The sequence below is a fragment of the Panthera uncia genome (assembly GCF_023721935.1).
Source record: "Panthera uncia isolate 11264 chromosome C1 unlocalized genomic scaffold, Puncia_PCG_1.0 HiC_scaffold_4, whole genome shotgun sequence".
NCBI classification, from domain to species: domain Eukaryota; kingdom Metazoa; phylum Chordata; class Mammalia; order Carnivora; family Felidae; genus Panthera; species Panthera uncia.
In genome coordinates this window covers 62607818-62634419 of record NW_026057585.1, presented here as the reverse complement: position 1 = coordinate 62634419, position 26602 = coordinate 62607818, and the positions used below count along the sequence as shown (strand labels likewise).

The 26602-nt window shown below is 56.2% G+C and overlaps 1 protein-coding gene across 5 annotated transcripts in view; it reads right to left on the bottom strand.

Moving 5' to 3' along the window:
* Positions 1 to 26582, bottom strand: part of LRP8 (LDL receptor related protein 8) — a 75696-nt gene extending 49114 nt beyond the window's left edge. For all 5 annotated transcript variants that reach the window (XM_049617156.1, XM_049617159.1, XM_049617158.1 and 2 more), the window contains exons 1-2: positions 26418 to 26582; positions 25524 to 25643 (exon numbers count right to left, since the gene is read on the bottom strand). In XM_049617156.1, coding sequence (XP_049473113.1) covers positions 25524 to 25643; positions 26418 to 26523 — 226 coding nt within the window. In that variant the 5' untranslated portion in view covers positions 26524 to 26582. The remainder of the gene's footprint in view (positions 1 to 25523; positions 25644 to 26417) is intronic.
* Between the last annotated feature and the right edge of the window lie 20 nt (positions 26583 to 26602).

Below are 26602 nucleotides of genomic sequence, written 5' to 3'. Positions count from 1 at the left end.
ATAAGAGAGGTGCTGCTTAGATGATAAGGTGGCACTCAGCTCAGGCCCCAAGCCCTGGCTGGTCCCACCCTGGATTTGGGCCACCCACTTGGCACTGGGATTTTAGGGCCCAAGGAAACAGCTGGAGGGAAACTCATGGCACCCTCAGAACAGAAGCCTCCAGAGGGCAGGGGGTGTGGCTGGGAAAGCCTCTATGACCACCAGACAGAGTCCTGCCTGGCTCCCAGCGGCATACTGTCCCTCCAGTCAGATGGGAAGCAGAGAGCTGGCCCCAGTGGGGACTCAGCCTCCTCTGACCAGAGGACTTTCCTGTCTAACCCCAGCCAAGCCACCTGAGCCGGGGATGCACAGCTCTGCCTCCCTTGGGCAGACTTTGGAGCCTTCCAGGGACACCCACCTTCTGGGCCCTGTTCTCCTGGCACCAGCGCCCTGGTAGAAAGAGAAGCAGTTCTTCTGCCTCTTCCTCTGTGGGTGAAGAAAAGGCTCCAGATCCCACTCCAGCCAGGCTCGGCCCCCAACAAGCTGGGTGGCACCCGACAGACTGCTCTGGGCTCCGCTACCTCTAGCCACTTCGATTTTAAGTAGGAAACCTAGGGTTCCCCAGGGCAGAACTCTGCAGCCAGGGGTAAGGAAGCCAAGCCAGAGGGGGTCGGAGAACACACAATGGGCAGGCACCGCCTCAGGCAACAGCCTGCATTGGGCTTGCTGGTGGTCAGGGAGTGAATGATGGAGTGGAGACCCCTGCCTGTCTGGGAGGGGGGCAGTCGCTCCACCCACCCCACAGGCAGTCAGGGCCCTGCCCCTGCAGCAGTGTTGATGCAGCACCCTCTGCCTAGCAGGCAGTGGCTGAACACACTGGGAAGCAGCCCTGGCTAAGTGGAAATGCAAATGCTTTTGCCAATTAGGCTGCTAGGAGAAGTACTGCCCAGGAGGTCCCCCACTGGGCCATCCTGGTGACCAATGGGCAGCACATCTCCCGTCTCTGGCCTGGGGGTCCTGGCTGTATTATGTGACCTTGCCTACTCAGTGCCTTCTCTCTTCCTCCATGACATGGCTGGATTGGATAAGAGGATCTCTACGTGCTTTCCTTCAGAGGTATGGTGTTATCCACCACAAGGCCCAGAACAAGGCTGATAGATAAAGGGAACTGTGGCTCTGTCCTCAGGCCCCCTAAGTCCACTCCTGTGGCTCCAGATGGGGGGCGATAAAACCAGAGCCAGTAGCCATTGTCCTGCTGAAGGCCTCTCTGTAATCTGAAAGCCATCTTTCTTTCCTTGTCCTGCCAGGTTCCCATCTGCCCCAGGAGATGACCAAGTGTCTCAGTAGGGTCCTCACGGACACCTCAAGCTATACTGCTAGCTGCTCTGGCCCATCCCTGGCTCCCATGGGCTTCCACATGCAGTCAAAGGTCATGGGCAAAACCGTGGGCTTCCCTCTGGCTACCTTTACTCGTGCAGCTCCACCAGGCAGGAGGTGCTTCTTCCGTCTCCACCCGGCAAACTCTCCCCACTCCTCAGCACTAGCTCAAGCATCTGCGGTTGATGGGGTCTGACAATGCCCTCCACCTCCAATAAGGCAGAAAGGAGGGGAGGCCCAGCCTGGGGTGCCAAGGGAAAGCATTCACAAACTCCATTCCCACAGGCTGCTTATCTGGCTGCCATATTTTTGGCAGGCTAGATCTGGGCAGTGCCCGGAGCACGCCCTTCCAGGCTGCACCCACCTTGGCAGTCAGTGACGAGCTGAAGATCTGCAGTCCTGCTGGACAGCATTCATTTCCCGGTTGGGGCTCTGGGGAGGCCTCCCCTCCACCAGACTGGAGCAAAGTAAGCTCAGTATGTCATCCCAACGGCTCGGTCGGCCGATGACACATGGCTCAGGTACCACCATGAAGTCAGTCTCAGGGAGATGCAGACCCTTCATGTCTCATGGTAGCTGGGCCCTTAGCTACAGGAAGGCCCTTCACAGGGCTTCTCTGGGGGAGCCCCACAAACCCAGGCCTGGGTTGGGGGTGTGGGGAGGAGCCTCTGAGTGGTCTGGGCCTTGGAGTCCTGGGCACACCTCTCCAGGCTTCCCTGGACCTCTGCAGTGACCTTGGAAAAATCCCTTATACTTCCTGTGCCTCAGTTTCCCCATCTAGACATGGGAGGAGAAAGAAGTCAGGCTTTCCATGTGTGTCATTCATGGGCCTGCCTTGGGTACTCCGCCAGGTCAAGAGTGGAAGGGACAGATGAACGGCTCTCTAGGCATGTGGGCAGGGCTGAGTGTTACAAGCCCAGTGTAATCAGCACCTGATTCCAGGAGAGGTGGCAGGAGTGCTGCTGCGTGACGGGGACAGCAGAGGATGTACGAGGTTCTGGCTAGGTGCTCCATGTGGGGAGGGGAAGGACCTTGAAAGTAGGGGCCACAGAGGAGCTCTGAGAGGAGGAACTGCGGGCTATTCAGGAGACAAGGAGATGTCTGGCTGGAAACTCAGCAGAGCCCAAAGGAAATCTGCAGAACTGGGATCCTGAATGGATGTGGTGTTGACGGCAGGTTCAAGATCCCTGCCTCCCACCCCCCAGCTCCTGCGCCTGGCTCTTCACAGCAGCTCTAGAGGATGGGCAGTAGGGGAGGGGGGCATCACTCTCTTTGAGAGATGAGGAAGTAAAACCCTTGAGAGGTAATGGATTGTCCCAAGGTCACAGGGCTTGAGAAGGATCAGAACCCAGTTGTCTTATCCCTAATGCTCTACAAAGAAATTGAGGGTGGTGAGGGTGCTGTGCGGCCTCAGACAGCCATCTCCCCTTGCTGAGTCTCAGTGCCCCAGCTGAAAACAAGGACATTGAACTTGGGAGTCTCAGCTCTCACCAGCACCTCCTCTCCTGCAAGTGGGGGCTGCTGGTGGGGCAGAGGGGATAACTGGAAGCCCAGAGCTGGACCTCAAAGAAGAGGTGATTTTGGCCGGCAGCAGTGGCGGCTGGGGAAGCCCACCCTGAGAAATCTTGTTTCATCCAGAAGTAAAAGGTAGATTCTAAAAGCAGATGGAGAAGGCGGTTTCCTTTTTGGCTTTTTGGTGTATCTGGAAGGAAATGGGGTCCACTCTCTGAAGCCCTTCAACATCCCTGGGGTTGGGGCCAGCAGGAAGTGGGAAAGTGCAAGCCACAACCCTGCCCGGCAGCAGGTTCCTGGGACAGATGACTCCAGGGTCCCTGAGCTCCCTCATCACACTGACCACCTTGGCTGCTTACATCTGCTTCAACTCCAGCCGGCAGCCGGTCTGCAGCTACACTAACAGCAAGCGACTCGGTGTCCTGGAACTGCTGGTGTGACTACAGGTGAGTTACTTAACCTTCCAGAGCCTTAGTTCCCTCACCTATAAAATGGGGCTAACAATCAATAACATCATGGGAGGCACAAATCATGGGAGACTGTAGATGTTGAACTTATGGTGAACAGTACAGCCCACAAAGGCACTGGAGCTCTTGTTAATGATTGTTTTCTTACTATCACCTCCACACCACTTTTCCTTGCTGAGAGTTTGGAGGAGAGCTCAGTTGCTTTCCTGCTGGAAGGGGAGAGGGCTCAGGACAATTAGACAAGGGGAGAACATTCTGGGTCCCCTGAGGTGCCGGGAGGGGGCAGTGGGAGATGGGGGGGGGTAGGTAGGCTCAGAAGGAGCCAACAAGGACTACAGGCAGAACATACCTGGAAGTCAAGTCCTGGAGGCCATCTGGTCCAACCCTTACCTTTCATAATTGGGGAAACTGAGATCAGAGGGGGCCTACACTAGCCTCCCAAGGCAGCCCCAGCAAAGCAATTACACTCTTGCCCAAGACCCAGACATGGAGCAGAATGCAGTTTAAGAGGCTCACAGAATCATAAAATAGCCTTAGAATCACTGCATAGAAACTTCAATTCAAGGAGATGACCTTAGAATCTGAAAACACACAGTTTAAAAGTACTTAAAACCAAATGGCCCAATGTTAGAGCTGTGGATGCACAGAATCTGTCCAACTTTGAAATCACAGAGAGAAATCTTAAACTCACAGAGAACAGAACCCTAGAAGGTTCTAATCCAGGCTCCAGGAGTGGCAAAAGCCTGCCCCTTCCCCCCACCAGTGCAGGAATCCTCTGTTCCCAGTGCTGACATATGGCCATTCTGCCCTCTTGAATGCTCTCAGCAACAGGGGACTCAGTCAGCGGTGCCCGCTGGAGGCTGGACACGTTCCTTCCTCTTGAACAGAGAGGGAAATAAGTTCTCAACAGGAGATCCCCACCTTGTACAAATGGGTTTTTCACCCCTCCTTGTTCTTTGGCTCTGGTCAGAAAGATTCCTAGGGAAGTGGAAAGGAGCCAAGAGCTGCCACAAAATGACTTTAACCACCAGACAGGCTGGTAATAGGTTTCGGTGGGAAAAAAGGAAGGAGAGGGGCGATTAATTCCAGCTTGCTATGTGATAAAGGAAATTAAGGCATAATACTGAGGAGGGAGCAGTTCTATTAACCTGCATGGAATACCAATGACTTCGGTCTTCTCAAAATTGCTAGAAATAAAGAGAAAACCCCAAAAGAGAATGTGATTGTGGCCCAGGGCTCATCTGGATTAGGCTGTTTGTTTGCCCTGGCACCCTAATGATGGGAATGAGGGAAAATTCCCCGTTTCCTGGGAGACAGCCGTGCCTGAGTCGGGGAGGAAAGGCAGGCCCACGCGTTGCCACTAGACCGCTTGGCAAAGAGCTCAGGGCAGAGGGGGTCCCCAGGCACCCTCCAGGGACAGCTCAGTGCAAAGGCCCTCAGGGCCTCTCCTTGTCCAGCACACTCCCTTGGTCTTGTGTTCTGGGGGGGACCAAGGGAGGGCCAACCTTCTGATGACCCCCCCATTCTAACTGGAAAGTCTTAGATCTCTGCTGCTGGAAGCCAAAAGAATTAAACAGGGGGCCTACTGTACCAGGTGTCCTGCCAGCTGCCAGCAAGCCCTGCAGTTTGGTAAGACCCTCAGAGTTGGCCATGTCTCAGGGTGCTGGTCCTGCAGAGCTGGGGCTCAGGGCCCTGAGACCACCTACATATCTGAGGCCAGCCGCCTGCCTGAGGGGCAGGCAGCATGGGCAGAGTTAATAGTCATGGGCCACAGCTCAGTGCCTCCAGTCAGTGGCCCAGCAGGGCAGCTGTGAGGCCTTTGAGCCAGATCTGGGCAGAAGGAGGTAGATGGGGCTACAGGACACAAGGGCAAAGAGGGAGCGGGGCAGGTGCCCAGCAGATCCTCACGCCCCAGTGGTGCCCTGGCCCAGACCTTGGTCACGTTCGCCACTTCTCAGAACCCCTCACCCTGAGATTCTGAGCCAGCATGGTAACTTGAACAAGATAGATCCCAGCACAGCTTAGGTGAAAGGAGAGCCACTTCTGAAACAGCCTACTCTGGGAGCATCCCCCTCTGCCCTGTGACTTCCACTCATGTCTGCTTTTCCTTCAAGTAGACATATTCTCCTAGCACAGAGGTTTGGCAGATGCTGGTCCGTTGCCCACTATGGCCCTCCTCCCACCAGGAGCAGGTTAAGGAACCAGGGCTCAAATCCTGGCTTTCTCCCCTTAGTAGCTGGCAGGTAACTTGACCTCTCAGAGCCTATGTTTTCCTCGTGCAAAATTGTGATGGTGAATTCTGACTTGCAGGGTAGTTGGACGTGAGCTGTGTCTATCAGTTGGGGCCTGGCACTTAGAAGATATTCAGAATATTCTAATATTCCAGAAAATAGATATTAGAAAATGTTCGCTGGTGGAACTTCCAACTTTTCTCAGTTGCTCCCCCACTCCATAGTAGGCCCTCAAAAAGTTCTTGTTACAGTTATTAAAGGACATCAGGAGGCCTGGCCTCTTGTCCTGGGCCTCTTGGTTCTTCCTAATTTGGTTTTTCCACGTATATGTAGAAGGGCTGTTCCTTGGAAAGCTGCATAGGGGAGGGGGGCTGGAAGGTGTTCCACTGCCCATCTCTGGCTGAATCATGAGCCTGTCCAAGGTCGAGCCCATGTGAGGCTGGGAGGCCAGAGTGTCCTGTAGGCACATCCTCCTCATTCTCTGGGAGTCCCCTCCTCTACCATGAAGTCCAGGACCCCACCTCCTGGCCTTCTCTTTAGGGTACCCGGGGGACAAGTGTGAGGGCCACTTCTGGGCCAAACTCTCATCTGTCCACTGTACCTTGGGGTTTACAAAGCCCTTTGCATACACTTCCTCATTTAGTTCTTACAAATACCCTGTGAGGCTCAAAGATGGATGGGCCCAGGTCACACAGCTATATATCTGCCCAGTGTTCTGCCCTGACACCACCACCCTGGGCCCAGTGGCCTAACTGCCTCCTCCACAAAATGAGAAGGACACAGGGTCTGCAATGCAAGTCCTGACCTTGTCTCCCCACCAACCCAAGCAACCCTGAGAAATGGGGGCGGTATTCTCTCAAGAACATATCCGAGCCACCATGAAAATCTAACAGCATAAGAGATGCCAAAGGCAAGAAACACTGGCCAGTGGAGCAGAAAGAGCACAGCCCAGGAAGCCCCAGAGCCTGAGCTCCAGTCCTGGCCCTTCCACACTTTGGCTCTGTGCTTGGGCAGGCCTGGGTCTCCCCATCTGTCAAAGATGAGACAGGAATCCCTCCCTGCCTGCCCTCTGCAGGCCAGCTGTGCAGTTGCCAAACCTACCCTCCTCCCACCTGTGCACAGCGTACCTGTCTGTGATCACCACTTCAGCCAGGAGGGGTTGAGAGGCTGCCCCCTCTCTGTACCCAGCTCAGCTTGACCCATGCCCCCAAAAGCTAGGCCTGCAGTGCGTTCAGGCAGGCGTGCTGACCCTCGGTGCATGTCCACAGCGTGTGTTCTTGCACACGAACACACATGCCCACAGAGGCACACACGGCCCACTTGCATGCTCAGATGTGCACCGCGTGCCAAATATACTCGGACGCACAAGCCACACGGTGCACGTTCCACAGCACACGGACCACATACCCACACATGCGCAGGTGGCTTAGTATGACATTCACACAGTACAGACAAATATGCATAGATTTTCCTGCCTCTCTCGTGACAGCCAGATGGTGGGATTCTCCCACAGGGCTACCATTTAATGCTCTAATTAATTTAAAAAAATTCTAGGTACGCGGAGTCTGGGTTTGTTCCAATGTCCCAGGCAGGGCACAGTGCAAAGCCCAGGAGGGAAGCAGGGCATAGGGGGAGGGACTGTGGGGCCAGGGAGTGGGAGAGGCTCCCACTAAACTCAGGAGAGGCTATGCCCTTACCTTGAGGGTTGATAACCTAGCCTAGAAAGGGGGGTTGGGCTTAAGAGCCATCTGCCCAGACGTGGGCCTGATCCTGGTTCCAAGAGTGCCCCACAACCCAGGATAGGAAGACACCCCTTCACGGCCTCCTGGCAGGGCTGTCTGGCCTCAGCAGACGGGGAGCTGGTCCCTGTGGAGGATACTGGGCTCCTGTCAAATTGCATTGCAGTTCTGGGGCTCACATCCAGATCCGAATTCACTCTTTAGGGGCCCTACTGTGTGACTTCAAGGCTCTATGGGAGGAAACAAAACACAGAGCCACCGCAGTCTGTGGTGTGAGATGGATGAGGTGGAGATGATGGGCAGGTCCAGAGGGACTTGCAATGCTCCCTGCCCTCCTGCTTACATGCCTCCAGGGAAGGGGTGCTCGCTACATCTCCAGTAGCCTTCTCTGATTGGCCCAGAGTCCATCCTCTCCCAGTGAGTCCTGGCTGTTCTCTGGGCTACAAGGCCCAGGTGGTTCAGGCTGGCAGAAGCCGTACAGCGTGCGTCCCCAGGCCTTTCCTCTGACTTTCCCAGGGGCACATTCTTTGCTGCTGAGTGTTTGGGAAAACGCAGCAATAAATTTACCACTTCACTTATGAATAATTTGCTGTCAGGAGCTCTGCGTAAGCAGAGAACTGAATTAACGAGGCTTAATTAACATTAATGTTGTGACAGATCTCAACCCTAGTCGGAAATCCCCCACCCTCGCAGCCCAGGCCCTCGCCTGCTGCTTCTGGGCCCATGTGGGAGGTGACAGGCCCAGGGAGGGTTCTGGGAGCTGCTGACGGACCTGATGGGGGCGGAAGGGGGCTGCCTCTTTCCCAGGATTAGGAGGGATTTGGGAGCTGGGGGCTGGAGGCTTGCAGGAGATCAGCACAGGAAGCCAGGAGCCTCTGCGATTCCAATTCCAAAGGAGCTTTCAGGTTAAGTCCTTCGTCCCTGCCTGGCGCAGTGGCATGGGCCTCAGAGTCTGAGCGGCCAGTGCTCGAATTTGCCACTCACATGCTGACTCACCCCACCCCTCTGTTAGCAGAGGGCCAGGGGTCTCGGGGGATTCATGAGGTCACTCATAGAGAACAGAGGTGTTCTGGGATCTTCATTCCTGCCATCCCAACTTGAGCGTGAGAGCGAACGTGCTCATCATCTCATCTAATCTTCCCATAGTCCTTTGAGCAAAGGATTGCTATAACCTCACTGTACAAATGAAGAACCCAAGGCCAGCTTTGGGCAGCGATCTGAGAGGGGCAGTGATCTGCCCAAGGTCACACAGATAGTCAACAGGAGTGAGGGGACCATAGCCACCCACTACACTCCCTGGAGAGCAACTGAGGATCCAAAGAGCCAAGGTGAGGGGCAAGTGCAGGCCACAGAGGCCATGCTGGGGTGGGCACAGGGCCCGGCAGCCATGTTTGTGGAATCAATCTATGAATGATGGGGAAAGGGGAGGAGTGTGTCCCACCAGAGGGGCCCACGTACCTGTTTCTCAACCGCGAAGATTTATTAAGCTGCCCCCTGAGCGCCCAGCCTGTGACAGGCTCTGGAAAGAGATAAATGCAGTGGAAGGTACCCACCCTCTCTCGGGATTGGTACCACAGTCTACTCTTGGCTTTCCCCCAGGACACCCGGCTGCGGTCTGGCACAAGGTGAACACACCATAATTTATCATTAATGATTGCCATTATTAATATTAATGGGGAGGACACTTCGACTAGAACCAACTTTAAGGACCCACAGGAAGCCCAGCTCCCATCCACTACCCTGCCTTCCAGGATGCTGGCCATGACCCCACACGCATCCCAGGTCACTGACCAGGAAGGGCCATGGTAAGATCTTTAGGCTCCAGCCTGGTCTCCAGGTGGGGATGGGCTCTGGGTCTCGGGAACCCACGTCTCTCCTGAAGTACCGGCCAGTTAAAGTTTCAGTGTTAAGGATCTGATTGTGAATAGTATGGGGAGGAAGGCAGGGATGGAGGCTGGGCCAGGGGCAGATCTGCCTCCAGAGTGTGACCCCTCCTCAGCCCTGCCAAGCCCCACATACCCCTAAACTCTGCCACAACACCCTGCTCCGGGAGGTCTTCCTGGCCCACCCAGCCACCCCTCACCTCCTGACTCACACATCAGCCACATGACCTTGAGGAAGCCGCTCACTGTCTTCTGCCTCATTTCTCTCCTCTGTAAGATGGGGGATAAAACACGACCTATCTTAAGGGGCTGATGTGAGGATCCAATGAGATACCACCTGGCACTGAGTAAAGGTCAATAAATGATAGATGTGATTACTGATAACCCAGAGATTAGTGCAGTGGAGACCCAGCTCTGTCAGGTGCCAATGAGGAGCTAGGTGGGCTTGGGGGTGTCTCTGGTCTACAAGACTGCTCTAAGGCAGCAGGATCATCAAGGGGGCTCTGTATGGCCCCTGTAACAGAACTGGGACCCGTGAGGCCTCTCAGGACAGAATCAGAAAGAACTTTGTTTCTGGAAATAGAAAGAATTGCTGTATGAGGAGGTTTCCATCCCAGGAGGTATGCAAGCAGAGGATCCATCCATTCATTTAACAAGCATTCACTAGACCCTGCCTCTGTCCTGGGCCCTGTGTTGGGCATTGGCTGGAGGGGGGGCGGAGGGGGGTGCTAGAAAAGAGAGCATGAGACCTAATGCTGCCTGGAGAAACCCACATTCCAAAAAGGGATGCTGAAGGTGCCGAACCGACCCTGGAGCGGGCCTGTCCACCCTGTCAGAGCCTACAGGAGAACCAAAAGGTCTTTTGCCATGAAGAAGCCTTGGGAAACCCCTGGGCAGCTCAAAGAGGGGCTGAGCTCTGGTCCTGCAGATGTGAGGCTGGACCCCACCTGCTCTGAGCCCCCCATGGCCCCAGAATCCCAAAGGCATCCAGGTGCCCATGTTCTCCTTGCCCTGGTCCACACTGACCACAGCTCAGCCCCAGCCCCCAGAGCACCCGCCCAGCCCGACACCCAGTGAGGGGTGGGTAAGAGGTGTCCTTGTGGGGAGGGCCCTGCGGCACAGGGTATGGAGAAGGGAGGAGTGGCTGACTCTGCTTGGGCAGGAGCAAGGGCATGATCAGTCCCAGGCAGGTGACAGGCTCACCCCATTGCCCATTTTCCTGCCCAGCAGCATCCACGCCCCCCCTACCACCGTGGTTCCTGGGGAGCGGGTTCCAAGGAGCCAGCAGCCAGACCACCAGCTGCTGCCCCCTCCCCATACAAACCCTGGCCACAAAGCACCCTCTCCCCCAGCTCTGCCCGCCTGCGGTGACAGCCTCTTGGCACTAGCTCTCCCCTTCCCTCCATCTGTCAGGAATTGGTGCAGACAGACTGTGAGAACCACAAGAGGAAGCAGCGGCTCTGTTTGGACCCCTCCCCCTCCCCCTGCCTCCCCAGCGCTCTCCCCCTACCCCCGAACCCCATGGCCTTCCTCTTTCCCCCTCCTCCCTGTGTCTTCCTTTCCCTTCCATCTGTCTCCATCTTTTCCTATTGATGAAGACATTGACAAAGTGGGAGTGGGAGGGGAGAGGACCGTCCAGCCAGTGACCCCCACACAGCATGGCCACTCACTTCTTTTCAGCCCTTCATCCTGTGGGGTTGTGGGCTCGGCGTCTCCAACTGTACAACTGGCGCAGTAAATCCTGCCAGGCCCACCTCCCAGGGGACACTAGGAGCCCCGAGGCAACACGTGGAAAGGGCTTTGTAAACTGTAGAGCCTTGTGCAAGTGTTTGGTGTCCCCAGCTTCTTCCTATTTAATGTGGGAATGCTCATCTTGGGAGTAGCGAGGCCAGAATGGGAAATAAAAAAAAAAAAAAAATGGGAAAATGCCTTGAAGAATATAAATGACAGCAGGAAGGCAAGTCAGGGTCATCAAGGTAACGATCCTCACCATACTACTGTGAAGTAAGCGAGGAAGAGCTGGGGAGACAGGCTCGGAGAGAGCAGTCACAAAGCTATGTTAGAGTCAGGAACAGAACAATGGTCATGCCACCCGGCCCTGTTCACACCAGCACCCCATCCAGGATGCCCCAGCTCCTCCAGACCTTCCAAGGGGGCTCTCTTTCTCCTCCAGTCCTCCCCAAACATGGGAACACTCAGCCTTTTCCTTGATCTCAAGTGAGCCCTGCCCAACTGGCAGCAGAACCCGCAAGCAATGGGGCCGCCCTGCCGCAGACCTGGAGGGGGTTCGCAGGGTGCGGGTAGCTTGGGGCTTTTAGTTGTAAAACCAGGACGCTGGTGAGCAAACCATCACCCTGGATGGGAGTAAGCTCTTGGCAGCTTCCAACTGCTGGGCAAATGCAGGCATGGGTATTTCCCCTAAAAAGAGAGCAAAACCCATGCCCACTCCTACCCCATGAAGTCCCCAGGGGCCAAATGTTTGTGGAATTGTTCCTTCCAGAAAGGAAGTTCTGGTCTAGCCATAGTCTCATGGCCCTGCAGGGCCATATCTGACCCCAGCCACAGCACAGATGTGCCTGAGAGAAAGGGGAAGTATCTTGGGCCCTCTGCCCCTTTCATAGCCAAAGTAACTTGAGGTTCAGAGAAGTGAAGCTGATTACTTGAGGTCACACATTGAGTTAGGCAGCCAACACTCAGAAGACAGGGCCTGCTTTCCATCTACAGATCCACCTCCCGGGTCCTGGCAGGGTAGTGGCACAGAACACCCCTTTGGTGAACACTGGAGCTCAGACTCTCAGAAACACCGATGCCCCACACATACAACGTGAGGGGTACAAACAGCTGGCAGGGGCACTGGGCATATGCAAAGCCAGAGAGCACCCCATGCCTTCTTCTTCCCTTCTCTCCTCCTCCTCAGGCTCTGGCCAGGTCCCCCTGCCCCATCCCGCTGAGGCCTGTGGTCTGGTGTCAACCAGACTCTTGATCAGACCATCCCGGTGCAGAGTGGCAAGGACAGACAGAAACACAGGGATGGACAGCCCAGAGGAGGCCCAGACCCACCTGGGGCTGGAGGGAAAATGTCCCTGGAATCAGTGACTCTTGAGGTAAAGAGCAGTTGGACAAGCAGAGAACCTTCCAGGCAGAGGGAACTATATATAAGAGTACGATGCCCTGTGATATTGCTCCTCATTCTGGGTACTGCTGGAGCACAGAGCCATGGCATTTGGGGGGCAAGTAGATGGTGAGGTCTGGGGCTGCAGAGAAGCCAGGTGCATGTCTTAAAGGGCCCTGAATGTCAGTCAAGCAGACTTGATCCTCTGGGTGGTAGACGTCACTGTAGGATGCTGAGCAAGGACGGGACAAAGCCCTGCATGCTTGACAGCATTTGGCTGCTGAGCAGAGAACAGTTTGGAGGAGAAGAACAGATTTAGGTTGTCACTGCTGTACTGGTCTAGGGACAGCGCAGTGGGATGGGGAAAGGCCCTGGACTGGCAGGGCAGGGGAGGAATCTAAGGACTTAGCGACCCTTAGCAGTGAGGGGACAGGGGTGGTGCTGACCCCTAGGTTCCTAACCGAGGCTGGAGTGGTGTCCACGCTGTGAACTAGTTCCAGGGGCAGAAGAGGCCCACCATAGCCCGGGGTGCTTATGGGCTGGGTTGCAGGTCACTGTGGGGTCTGGGAACTGCTGCCCTGCTAACTAGGAGACCACGATGTCTGTAGAGATGTCACTTTACATCTAGGCATGGCACACCTGTCTTCACTCTCCACTTCCCTGGGAAGCAGGTCACAGTCACAGGAGGTGGCCAGCACTTACAGAGCCCAAGAGTGTGCAGCCTGCCAGGCACCAAGAAGCAGTGGCCCAAGAGGGGAATGGGCCTTACCTCAGGTCTCATAACATGTCAGCCGTCACGGCTGGGAAGGGACGCTGAGCAGGCTTGGGGGGTGAAGGGGTGAGGCAGTCTCTTGGAGCAGAGGCCTCAGAAATAGAGCTGATCACAGGCGGCAGGGCTTGTCTTATTGAAAAGGAAGATAGATTTTCTAACAGGAAGAGCTATCCAGGAACAGAAGAAGCTATCTGGTCAATTAGTGTGCTCCCTGTCCCCGGAGGTATTCAGGCAGAAGTTGGACATCCCCCACTCCAACCTCCAGGGCTGCTGAAAGAATCCCTGCATCGGCATGGGGTGGGAAGGCTCCTTGGGCCAAATGAGGCTGCAGGTCTAGCCCCAGGAGCCACAGCTCACTCATTCATTCACCGAACATACATTCACCAAGGCCTGCTCTGTGCCAGGCTGGGGACAGCGGGTACCAGCAGTGGGCAGAACAGAACCAGAGAAACCTCTCTCAACCTCCTCTACCCCTACCTGGAGCAGAGGTGGTGCAGCTGGAGCTGGGCAGGGGACAGAGAATGGAGGCCCTGGCTGCCCATGCTCCATGTCTTGGGTCTGCGCCCTCCCCGCTAACAGACCAAGCGCCCTTATCTTCCTGGGCACATCTGGAGCACAGGGCCAAGGGCTGGGCAGGGTCAGACACAACGCAGCCTCCTCCTGCGCCCCACCCCTCCCAGAGGTCTCTGAGGCTCTGGACTCATTTCCTAATGAAGTCCCTGGAAGGACTCTTCCTAATTAAATTAGGACAGTAAGTTCTGGCCTGGGGCCACCGGGAAGAAGCGGGGACAAAGGAGCCTTTTTGGGGGCTCCCTGGCTCCTCCCATTCCATACCACAGCACAGGAGCCCAGCACAGGAGGGGATTCCTGAAAGACTGACAGGAGACGGGAGCTCAGAGCAGGAGGTCAACATAAACCTAGCAAGTCTTGAACTGAGCATTGACCACTCTTCGTGTTCCCCCTAAATTAACTCACACAGTCCTCCAACCACTCTGTGGGGTAGGGATCGATGGCTCCATTTTACAGATGAGATGAGGGCTCACAGAGGTGAAGTAACTTGCCCAGGGTCCCCCAGCTAGGAAGAAGTGAAGTACGGACTCGCCCCCAGGCCGCCTGGCTCAAGGCCCTGCTCTTATCTGTGTCACAGTGGAGCCTCTCACGGATGACACAACGCACGCACGCAGGAGCCATCAGAGGTAGGAGGGCCTGAGGAGTCTTCACATCCGTGGCTCCCACCTAGTTGCACAGCATGCAGAGGTCTTGGTTAGGCCTGGGCCATGCCAGGGAATCTGAATTTCACAAGCTGCCCACAGGAACTCAAACTCCAGATCCAACCTTAACTCTCTCCCAGTACAGATGGGGAGACTGAGGCCCAGGGAAGGGCAGAGACTTGCCCAGATCACTCAGCAAGTCAGTGACAAGGAGAGGTTCCCTGGTTCCTGGTGTGGTGGCACTGAGAGCCTGGGGGGACTGGCTCTCAACAGGGTTCAGTTGACTGACGGAGCCCTCCGCTCCCAGGACAGAATCTGCAAGCGTGGGCAAGGCCAAAGGCCAGGGAGGGGGAGGCCGAGGGTCTGGGAGAGGAGGTGGCAAAGAGAACAGGAACTGTAACCACACAGGCTGGCAGACCCCTGTGCTGTGGTACGGCCCAGCTCCTGGCTCTGTGGGACCCAGTGAGGTTTCAGGTGCTGTGCAAAGGCCAGGGACTACTTACTGCTCACTGTACAGAAGTCTGAGGTTCAGGTTCAAGGGACTTGCACCAGGGCCCCCAACCAGGATGTGGAAGAACTACAGGGGAAACCCAGGTCTGGCTGACACTGGGTCAGGAGGCATGCTTGTTCCCGCACCCTTGAGAAGCAGGCAGCTGTGGCAGGCAGGGAAAGGGAAGGGAAAGGGAAGGGGAAGGGGAGAGGAGACCATCACCCATGTAGCTGATATGAAGTCTGTTCTGGCTAGCTCACAGGTATTAAAGAATCAGTCTAGTCACACTCAGCAGGAAAACAGACAGAAACTCCCAAGTGGCTGTAGTATGTTTTCTATGGTTTAGGCCACGTCCCCTGTGGGAGGGGTTGGATGTCACAGCCCCTGCTCTGGAACTCCGGGGCCTCAGGAAGGGGCAGCTCCTTGCGACCCCCACACCGTGGGCTTGGCCATGACAGACTCCAGCTCCTGTGAACAACCTGGTTCTTAGGGGAAAGCAAAAGATACCCAGAGAATTGGGTCTGAGAGGGATGCCCTACTCCTAATGAGCAGAGACCCCAAGAGAGGCAGGGACCTGCCAATGTCACTCGGCAAGGTAGGAGCTGGGGTGGGGCAGAGGTGGACCTGTCATCTGGGTCAGAGTTTATATCAACCTCAGCCTTCGGGGTGGGGGTAGGTGGGGGCCAGACAGAGGGCTGCAGGCTGGGGCTTAGCGGGGAGAGGCTGCTGTGGTGTGGCAGGGGGCAGGCTGGGAACAGAGACTGCTGGCGCCTATCCAGCTACAAATAATTCTCTGCCACAAACACCCAGTGGGGGACTTTGGCCTTGGCTTGGCTCGGCTGTCTTGGCGGGCGTGGGAGGAAGAACGTCACCCTGACCCCGCAGGCTTCGTATATCCAGAAGGGTCACCTCCCTCCCGGTGCACAGCCCCTCCTGGAGCACGCACACCTATGTGTGTTGGTGCACATGGCTGAGAGAGGGCTCTGTGGCTGATAGGGGCAGCAGGTGGCAGTTCGGGGTCCAGGAAGTAAAGGAGGGAGGGACAAGCGCTGGCCTGAATGTCCCTGGATTCGGGCCACCAGGAAAGCCCACCCTTGGCCTCCAGCTATTCACTCGAGCAGCTTAACCTGGCCCTGACGGGGCCTTCCTGCCTCTCATCAGCTGCCAACTCTCTGATGTTAACCTGGCCTTGTCGGTGAACTCAGGCCCTCTCTGGATAACTAACCATGCCAGGCTCGCTAGTTACCCAGTTCTCCTGGGCCCCTCTGCTTGGCCAGCTCCCTCAGACCATGCCGGAAGCAGTCGCCCTGGGGCCCCCAAAGCAGATGGGAGCAGAGTGGCCGGGTTCCTCCAGACCCTCCCAATCCGAGAAGCTGCTAAACTTCCAGGCAGCCGAGTTCTCCCAACTGGCCAGTTGACCTACATCTCTCCCGCTACCATTCCAGGAGCTGCCCCTCTTGTGTCCTTGCTGGGTGAGGAGGGAAACTGCTGACAGTCCCTCTGCTTGGCCGTTCCCTTGGCAGGGATCACAGGCTAGGGAAGGGGAACAGAGATGCTCAATTTCAGGGCCAGGTTCTGAGCAGGACATCAGCCCGCACACCTCTGAGACGTGGGCTTATTATCCTGTTTCACAGACCGAGGGATCTAAAGCTCAGAATAGAAGACCCACACCAGGGACCCTAGCTAGTCACGGGGCCCGTGGGTCTGTTTTTGTCCATTCCGCCACTACACCCAGCACAATCATGGGCACAGGAAAAAGGGCAGAAGGGAGAGTGGCCCGAGGAGCCTGGGCCTCGGGGCTGAGTTCTGGAAGGAGATCCTACGAAGTCCACTACCCTCTGTCTGCCTGCCCAGAATCCACCCACCAAGCCAGCAATGCTCCTACTAACCCTTCCCAGGCAGTAAGGAGCTCAAAGGCCATAGGTCCCCCACCCCCAGGCCAGGACCGACCCTGAGCCAGCTCCAGGGAGGAGGAGTCTGCTCAGACTGCTGTTTGCAGGGCAGGTGGAGCAAGGAACAATGGGTAAGGGGAAATAAGTTCAGAGAGGGAGAGACACTGGCCCAAGGTTACTCAGCAAGTTACAGGCCGATACAGAACAACGATTACAATGATGTGGGAATGGATTCTACAAATATCTGGAGAAGAATGAAGACTGGTTTTGTTCCCTTTTGTTTTCTTTGGTGGGGGTAGGGAGTCCTTGAGGCCAGAACATCGTTGTCCTTTCTCCTTGCTTTGCTTTGCGTGGCCCAGATCTGGCTACTTTGTCTGACCCACGGGGCGGAGATCAGGGGGCCCTGTGCTCAAGGAGGTCCTGCGGGCTGCCTGCCTGGCCGGGAAGGGCTGTGGAGATTTAGAGGTGTGGCAGTGAGGTGGGAAAGCGTTACCTCGAGAGAACACCATGGTAAGGACGGAAATGGATGTGCTCGGCAATGTCTTTCCTAAGAATTCATCTTAAGGACGAATGCACAAAGGTATACATACAGTACAAGGATGCGTATCCCAGGGCTGTGGACAACAGGACAAAAAACAGAAGCAACTAAACACACGTCTATCAATAGGAGACTGTATAGTTAAGTTATGGAAGATTCCTGCATTGGATGACTGACTAGCCCTGGGAAACAATGATATGACTCTACTGTTATTGACAAAGAAAGTCATGCTTGACGTGGGGAGAAAACAATTAGCATTAACACAGCCTCATTTTTGTTAAAAGAAAAAAAATGCGTGTGTTCATGCACACCCGCTCACAAGCAGAGAAAATCCTCTGGGAGGAGATGCTGCTTACGTGACGGTATAACCGAGGCTGACCGTCACCTTCTTCTTTTTGCTTCTCTGTATTGCTTGTGTTTTTCTTGAAATTACAAGTAGAAAATTACTTTTATATAATCAAAGTAATTTCCACTGGAAAGATAAAATCAACTGAGTTGGGGGGCGCCTGGGTGGCTCAGTCGGTTGAGTGTCTGACTTTGGCTCGGATAGTGATCTCACGGTTCGTGAGTTTGAGCCCCACGTTGGGCTGTGTGCTGACAGCTCAGAGCTGGAGCCTGCCTCAGATTCTGTCTCTCCCTCTCTCTCTGCCCCTCCCCTGTTTGTGCTCGGTCTCTCTCTGTCTCTCAAAAATGAATAAACGTTAAAAAAACAAAGTTTTTTAAAAAAGAAAGAAATAGTCTCCAGAGTGTCTGGGATAAAGTTCCTTGTGGCACCTCAAGGTCAGTGACCAGGGGAGGATGTTGGCCACATGACCATTCCCACAGACCCAGACTGGTAGTTCCCAGAGAGGCTTTGGGCTGTCTGTTCTGCCATGTTCCAAGGGCAGGTTACATGTAGAGGGCATGAGTGGTCACAGGAACTGGGAGCCTCACATCCCTGCCTCTCCTGGGGGACTCTCCCAGTTACCACAGGGCATCCTGAGGTGCCTGATGTGTGCTGGGCTCTATACCCCCAAAGCGGCTAGCTTGTGGGCATCTGGGCTGGGCCCTGCCAGGGACACAGAGGTCACACCGGGTGCAGCAGGTGAAGAACTCACAGGGCCCCTTCCTGAACCACTCGGGCTGAGGGGCTATTCCTGGGGTCTGTGACATTCAGCAGCTTATGAGAGGCGCCAGACAATCATGGCTGGGGATTAAAATTGCCGCTCAGGGGCCCAGCTCATGCTTGAGGGCACCCGGGGGCCAGAGCCGCTCAGGAGGGAGCCAGTATACCCACTGGTAGGGGCTGGCAAGCGGGATGCCTGGGGTGCGTGGGAAGGAAGCAAGGCCCCCCAGGCCACCCTCGCTGTTGTGACTGGGATGTGTGAGCGCATATGGCTTCCTTTCACTTGTGGTAGACTGCAGCCGGACAGGCGTGGCCCAGTCCTGCCACTGACCAGCTGGGCTGCCCGGAGCAAGTGACCTCATCTCCTGCAGCCTCAGCTCTTGCCTTTGTGAAGTGCAGTGATGATCCTTTACGGTACTGGCTGTGGGAGGTCTTGCATGAGAAAGTCCTCAGCAGCAAGCACACTCATTAACTCCTATTATAATTAACATGATTTTAGATGAGCAATTCAGGGGCAGGTAAGGCCCAGGGTGGGAGCCCCTAGCCGCTTCTTGTGCAGAAGTCCGTGCCCAGCCCTCATCCTGAGAACACCTTGTTCCCTGATCCAGCAGGGAAGAGAAAGGGCAGGGATGGCAGGGGGAGGGGGGAGCATGGCTGTCTTGATTCAAGTCCAGCCCAGGGAGTGAGGTCACCCTGGTTCTGAGAATGGGTCCCTGATGACATCTAGGGCCGATTTCTGGACACCAGGGCTTTGGTTTCAGTTTCTGAAGCCTAGGGCTGGAAAAGCACCCAAGTCTGCAGGGTGGGCACTAAGAAGCCCACACGCACATGCAAGGAGGCAGTCCAGGCCCTGTGTGACTGCCAATAAGCCACCGGCACTCTCTGGGCTTCAAGTGACCCAGCTCCCTTCCTGGTCCTCAAGGGCCCCCCATCTGACCAGTATCAGCTTCTCACCCTCAAAAGTAGGTGACGTTTCCTCGATCATGTTTATTCATTCATATGCCATCCTCCAAACACTTCCCCTGTGCCAGACCCTGTGGGTCACCTCAAATTGCTCAGACACTCCCTCGTAACCTGGACTTCCTATGAGGGGCTATGACAAGGGTGCACAAAGCCATGAGCATCCAGACACAGAAGAGGTTAAAAAGCTGGGGAAGGCTTCACGGAGGTGGCCATGAGCTAGGTGTTGAGGGATGGGTGGTCATCAGGGAAGTACGTGCAAAGACCTAGGATCAGGGACTTGCATGGGAAGTTCAGAGAAATGAAGACCACACTCTGATGTCTCGATGGATGGTCCTGATGACTTGGGCTCTTGAACTTTCCTGGAGGAAACATCTTTCCACTCATAGAGCAATGCACCTGTATCAGTGGCAATTTGCCAGGTCCTCAGTTTCCCTATCCATACAGGTGGAACAGTAATCTCCACCTCACAGGCAATGGCCAAGAGAGGCCTTGGAAACTGTGGAGGGTCACACCTGTGGGAGGCTGCACAAGGAGCACCGTATGTTGATGCTCCATGGGCGTCTCCAGAGAAGAGTCCCTGCCAGGCTAGAAACCTGCAGCCTGGGACATCGCTGCTACTAACCCACTTCCTCTACATCCTCTGAGCCCCAGGCTCTCTCACCCCCACAAGAGCAGAAGAGTCCTTGGGAGAGGAAGAGTCTGAGGAAGCGTCCAGGCTCCAGACCAGATGGACTCGAATCAAATCCTGGCTCCACCACTTCAGCCTCATGACGTTGCCAAGTCACTTCTCTTTGGGCCTCAGTTTCACCATCTTTAAAATGGGAATAATAAGAAAATAGCCCTCACAGGGTTGTGAGTAGCAAAGCTAACGAATGCAAATTGCCCAACGCGGTGCCAGGCATGGGTTAAGTGGCCAAAGTCTGTTATGTGTAATTCCCTCTAGGGAACTACTTCTTTCAGAATCCCTAGTGCCCAGCATGAGGGTGGCAGAACAGACAATGTAGAGGAGGATCTGAGACTGAGGGAAGAACAAGGACATGTTGTAGGAACTCAGGAACAGGAGAGCTGGAGGACAAGGGGTCAGGGAAGGCAACCTGGCCAGGGGTGGCCTCTCCACCAGGCCTTCAAAGACTCAGTGATCTGGATATGCAAGATCTCGGAAGGGGGGGCAGGTGTTACCAGCACTGCTTAGAAGTGGGGCCCCAGGTCTGGCTTCCTGGGGGCGGAGCTGGCCCAGGGCTCTGACTACTAACCCTGGAGCCAGGAGAGCTGGATTCCATTTGGTTTTATGGCTTGAGGGGGTACAATCCGGTCCTATACTCTGCTGCTCCCTATCCTCTCCCCAGGGGGCATCTCTCTGGCTTCACCTGCTGCTGGTATTTCCCCAGGATGGGAAAAACTGTCAAGCCAGCTGCCCAATGACAACTAGGGAGGATGGAGCCAACCAACCCTGAGGCCTACTGCCCCTGGGGGGTGGAGGCCGGGAGGGGGCTGCAGTCTTGAGAAAGCGGAGGGGCTCACAGAGCACAACTCTGTCCAGGGAGGGCCTGTGGAAAGACCCTGAGGGAGAGTCTTCAGCAAACGCTCCCAAGGCTCACAGGGGCTGGCCCTGGGGGCACAAGCCTGGATCTAGAAGACAGGGAAGCTTGGGGCCTGCTGGGAGGAGCTATGGGGGCTGTAGGGTTTCCTTCCTTTAGCAGGCACAGCCAGGAGGAAAGGAATACAGGCCAGACAGGACGGAAACCAGCTTCGGGACCAACACAGGGCCTGAGGGCAGCCATCCTCTGCCTCTCCCAGGGCCCCAGGCCACTCACCCAGTGAGACCAATCAGGCCTGTTTGGCTCATTTCTTCCCTCAACCCCTCCTTGGGTACCTTTCTGCCACATCCAGGTCCATTTAAATGGCCTTGGCACCACATCCACCATTACCGGGAAGCCCACTGGCTGAGGCAATCCCCAGTGCAGGAACCTTCCGACATCTTGCTAAGCAAATGGAGGCAGGGGAAGCAGGGGGCTCTTGGGTGACCTGCAGTGAGGTTCCTAGAGACTCAGTGAAGCTCCTCCCTCCGAGAACCATCACACCTAGTACCATTCATTGAACACCTGCTGCTCATCAGGCACATTGCCTCATTGGCACACAATCCTCAGAATATCTTTGGGAAGGAGAGACTATCGTCACTCCCAAGTCCTATCAAACAAAGGTCCCAGCTGGGATAGAAAACTATGTGTGTCTGATTTAGGGCCCCACTGAGTTACGATTTCAACACGGCTCCCTAAGTCCCTTCTCACTCTCTTCACTCCTGTATCTTGGCCTTGGGAATAGAGGGTAGCAGGGAGGGCTTCCTGGAGGAGGGGACACCCGCACTGAATCTTCTAAGATGGCAATAAGAAGGTAGCCAGGTGAGGGAGCAGAAAGAGCGACCCAGGCAGAGGAAATGACAAGCACAAAGGCCTGGAGGTGAGAAGCAGCAGGAAGGCCAGAGTGAGAGAGAAGCTACAGCTCAGTGTTGCGGGCTCAAAGGAAGAGGCTGGAGGGGAGTGGCAACAGGAGCCAGTCACAGAGAGCCAAATGCAGAGAGGCCTAAGCTGACTTTATTCTGTGGGTATGTGGGAGCCTCAGGAAGGCTGTGAATGGTGGCGTTGCCTGGTCACATGGAGGTCGCAGTTCAGAGGGGAGTAATACTGTCTCTCTGATGAGTCCATCCAAAAAGGGGATGAAGCGGGGCCTAGGGTCTGGGGTGTGAGACCAGGGCCAAGGCCAGGCAGCCCTCTGAAGGCCAGATGCTGGCTGCAAGGCCCAGCTGGGAGCTGTGGCCGAGCTTTAATTATTTACAAGGCTGCTTCCCAGCAAGCCTCTGTGCTCCTGCAGCCTGGCCTTGCCCAGCTAATGAACTCTCAGCCATGGGAGACCTCACTGCGGCCATTTGTTATTAAACCTAGGATGGAGGGCTGATGGGGGCTGGGAGTACAAGGGCAAGCTGAAGAAGCATGAACAAGGTGGAAGAATTTGAGCACAAAACCAGTCTACCTGTACACGCAGCCCGGCCCCAAGGAGGAGCACAGAGCTGCGGGCATGAGGGAGGGGGTGGGCGGAGGCTTGATGTCACCTCAAGGGAGGAAATGGAGATCTGGGAGGTCCTGCCTGAGGTCATCAGCTGGTGCTTGGGGCAGCACAGGTGCCATAGTTGGCCGCCTGCATTCACACCCCAGCAATTTCACTTAAACATCAAATACCCATGGGCCAGTTACTTAACTGCTCTGTTCCTTTGTAAAATGGGGCTAATGCAGGTACTTCAGAGACTTGCCCCATTTTACAGAACCGAGGATAATGAGGTGACGCATGTGGAATCTCGGCACAACGCCTGGGCCAATGCAAGGGCGCGGTAAGTGTTCACTGTTGCTGCTGTTACTCCGGGAGCAAAGGGCTGGCCAGAGACCAGAACCCCCGTCTCTGTCCCCAGACACTAAAGAGCAACAGGAAACTGAGGCCAAGGAGCCAACTGGCCTACGTGACCCAGGTCCACAGTCGGGGATCCCACCTCACTTTGCCTACCTGGGCCGCCTCTGGGCTTCCTTGAGCATAGTCCTCAGGCTTCCAGCCTTTTCCTCCGCTTTGAAGCTCTTCTGAGCTAGGAGCTGAAGCCCCATGAGCACTTCACTTCCCCATCCTCCCGGCTCTACCAGTGTCTCTGGTAAGTGCCAAGTCCCACCCACTGTGGATGAAGATCAGGACTTAGAAGGCCTTGGTCTGAGTTCTTGCTCTAACCCTGAGGAGCTGTGTGACTTTCCGGGGCGGGGCGGTCGTTTCACCTCTCTGAACTCTTGTTTCCTCCTCCACAACATGGGGACCGCACCACCTATTTTTAAATGGTAAGCCTTGAGCGAATGATATTAGTTACCATCTTTCAAGGCCTGGCTTAGCTGTCTCCTCCTCCAGGAAGTCTTCCTTGGCCTCCTCAATGTAAAAGCTTCCTCCCTCCAGCCTCCATCGGGTATTGGTAGTCACGGGCTGCATCCTGGCCCCGTTGGGAGCTTGCACTCATTCTGCCTCACACAGACTTCACTGACAGAGGGCAACACCCATTTTGCAGGCCCAGAGGTAGGGTGGCTCAGGCTCTCTCACGGGATAGAAGGGTCGGAGTGACAAAGAGGGGGTCAGGTATAAGGCAGAGAGACTGCTCAGGGAGGAGCCAACAGACTTGAGGGGAGGGTACTTCAAGGAAATGCAGGTTGGGCAGGCTGCCCACAGTGGGGGAAACTCCCCACATGAGGAAGCAAGGAATGACGAAAGACCATTTTTGAACACGTAGCGCGACACAGCTGGGTCACCTTTTTGGGTCCTTCTGCACCACACTCCCCACTGCAGCAGGCAGTACTCCTAAGCTAGGAGGCACGTGGACATCCTGACCAAGTTCTGTCACTCTCAGCTGTGTGACCTTGGGCAAATCACTCAACTTCTCTGAGACAGCATCCCTATCTACAAACGGGGATGACAAGAAAAACCCGCACAAGACTGTTGTTGTACAGAGCCAGGGAGATAAGGTAAAACCAACCCAGACTCGCAGTTTCCCTTTCCTTGCCTCATCCTTGGCACTCCCGCACTAAGGGGAACCACAGAACAACTCCCAGGGAGGACACTCACTGCAATATTTTACTCCAGCCCTACCATTTTCATTGTTTCAATAGCCCTGGGAAATAAATGGTGAGGGTTATGACTGGGCTAAGAATTAAATTCAAGCTCTTACTTAGCAGCTCAATAGCTCAACTTAATCTCTCAGTGCCTCAGTTTCTTTAGTCTGTAAAACAGGGCTGTTCAGAAGATTAAAGGAGCTTATGCAAGATAAGCACTTACCACGGTGCGGGCACACAGCTAATGAATGGTCAGCACATGTTAGTCTCGTTACTTCCAATTACACGAAGAGAACTGGTGTTCAAATACAGGGCAAGAACGATTAGTCCGAGTGGTCAGGTGAGAAGATAGAGACAGGACGGGAAGGGCCAAAACACAGAACCAACTCTGGGTTGGGTCTGAGAATGAATCCAGAGGCTGACTGGCAAACCCATGATAAAACAAACAAACAAACACAAAAGCCTCAAGGACTCAACACAGTGTCGGTCCAGGTGTCCCTCTACCCATCCTGCCACTGTGTGGTGCTGTGGATCTGTCCACCTGTTGCCCTCCTGCAGAGCCTATGGGCCTCCCTGGCCTGCAGGAGTGGGCCTGTTGTCCAAAGTGCCCCAGTGCTGGCACAGAGCAGGCATTCAGTAACGATGAATAATGACCACCTGCGTCTGTTTCTAAAGAGCCCTGTTTTTCTGTTCCTGGAAATACACTCCTTCACGGTAACTGCCGGCGAACTCACTTCTGTCCCACAAACACCCCAGGAAAGAACTTGCAAAGCTGTAGCGCCCAAGGGTACAAACACCACACTCAGCAAAGAAGGCCCGCCACGTGCACACGGCCACCACGGAGGGTTCACGAGCAGCCTCGCAATCCTCGGGCCCTCTCCAGGAAGCAAACCGTTCCTCCCGGCCCCCTCCTTCCTAGTCTGCCCCATGACTCATGCCCGAGCCGGGCTGGCAGTAGAGCCCAGGGTGGCACAAAAAACTCTCCACCGTGACTAGGCAGAAAAGAAGCAGGAGCCAGCGCCAGGGCCTTGCCAGCTCTAGCAACCCAAGAGATGCATGCGGAGGTGTGGCCGGGGCGGGGCCGGGGCAGGGCCCCTGCACCCTGGGCGCCAGAAAACTGCACACCCTCCGGCTCCACGATTGGCCGCTCCGGCCACGGGGGCCTATGGGGTGGTCCTCGCCTAGCCAATCAGGGGCCCCGGGGAGCCCATTCATTCACAAAAAACCAGCAAGGAAAGGAGCCTGGCGAAGCCCGGAATTGCCTGGAACTTTGAAACACCGGTGCGTTCCGTGGGGCCGACGCAGGAGTCCAGGAGTACCCGATCGCAGGAAGCTAGACGCGTACAGGGACGGTCCCGTTCCGGCCCAGCAACCCGGGCGTGGCGCGCCATCCTCCTGGGCCACACCGACTGGGGCTCCGCCCCCGACCTCATTAGGACACGCTGGACGCCCAGCTCACGCTGGGTCGCCAAGGGCCACCCAATCCTAAGGAAGGCGGCGCCTGGGCAGCTTCCTGGCAGTGAGATCCACGCAGGTGGCCCAGCGGCGGCTGCAGCCACGTGTGCGTTGAGCAAGGAGCCCCCCGCCCCCGCCCCGGTGCCTTCCTCCCCCGCCGGCCACTCACGGCAGTCGTCCTCGTCGCTGTTGTCCGAGCAGTCGTCGTCCTCGTCGCACCTCCACACGGAGGGGATGCAGCGCTCATTCCGGCACCGGAATTGGTCTTCTTCACACTCTTTGACCGGCCCTGCGCGGGGAAGATGGGGGCGTGAGCAGGGTGGCGGATAGCGCAGTCCTGGCTGGGGGGAGGGGTCTACTGGGGTGCAGGAGAGGGGGCGATGATGGAGCCAACGACCTCGGGAGGCCTCGGGCACCCTCGATCCGGAAGGAGGGGAATGGTAACGGGATGGCGGGCTACTCCGTGGCACGACGAGGCCAAGCACACTGTCCGTGTCACACGATTTGACTATACCCCCCATTTAGAACACTCACTCGCACTCACGGCCCATAGCCAGAGATCTACGCAGACATGGCCCACAGGGAGCCCCCGAACACGCCGCGACGCAAGCACTGGGCGCTGCGGGCACATCCCCCTCGCACGCAGCCCCTCTTTCTCCGCGGCGCGCAGGGGTCGCCGGAAACGCATTGTCAAGCGGGGAAGTCTCCCGGTTCAGCTCTCACCGCCGCCGCGAGGCGTGCGTGTCAAATAAACCCCACTGGCGAGATTCACGCAGCCCACCCAAAATCATCAATGACCACCCCTAACCTGCAAAGTTCCCGGCCCGCCTGGCCCCCACGGGGCCCATCCCCCAGGAGCAGGTGCCAGAGGGCAGAGCCAACAACACCGGGAGCCGCGGGGGAGGGGGTCGAGGGAAAATTGAAGGATAACTGGGTCCGGAAAAGCCTAACCCACCCAGGCCCGGGCTCGGGGCCCCAGCGCAACCCGCATCCCGGTCCCCGGGCCGCGCTTTGTTGGCGGCTCCGGCGGCTCAGAGCCCGGCCAGGGACCAGCCTCACGCACCTTCGCCGCCGCGCTGTGGATCTGCCGCCGCCGCGAGATGCTGGAGCTGCAGCAGCAACAGCAGCAGCACCAGCGGCCGGAGCGCGCCCCGCTCGGGGCGGCCCATGGCGGGCCCCGGGCTCCGGCCGCCGCGCCCCGCGCACCCCGTGCGGCTGCTGCCGCCGCGCCTCAGCCCGCCGAGTCCT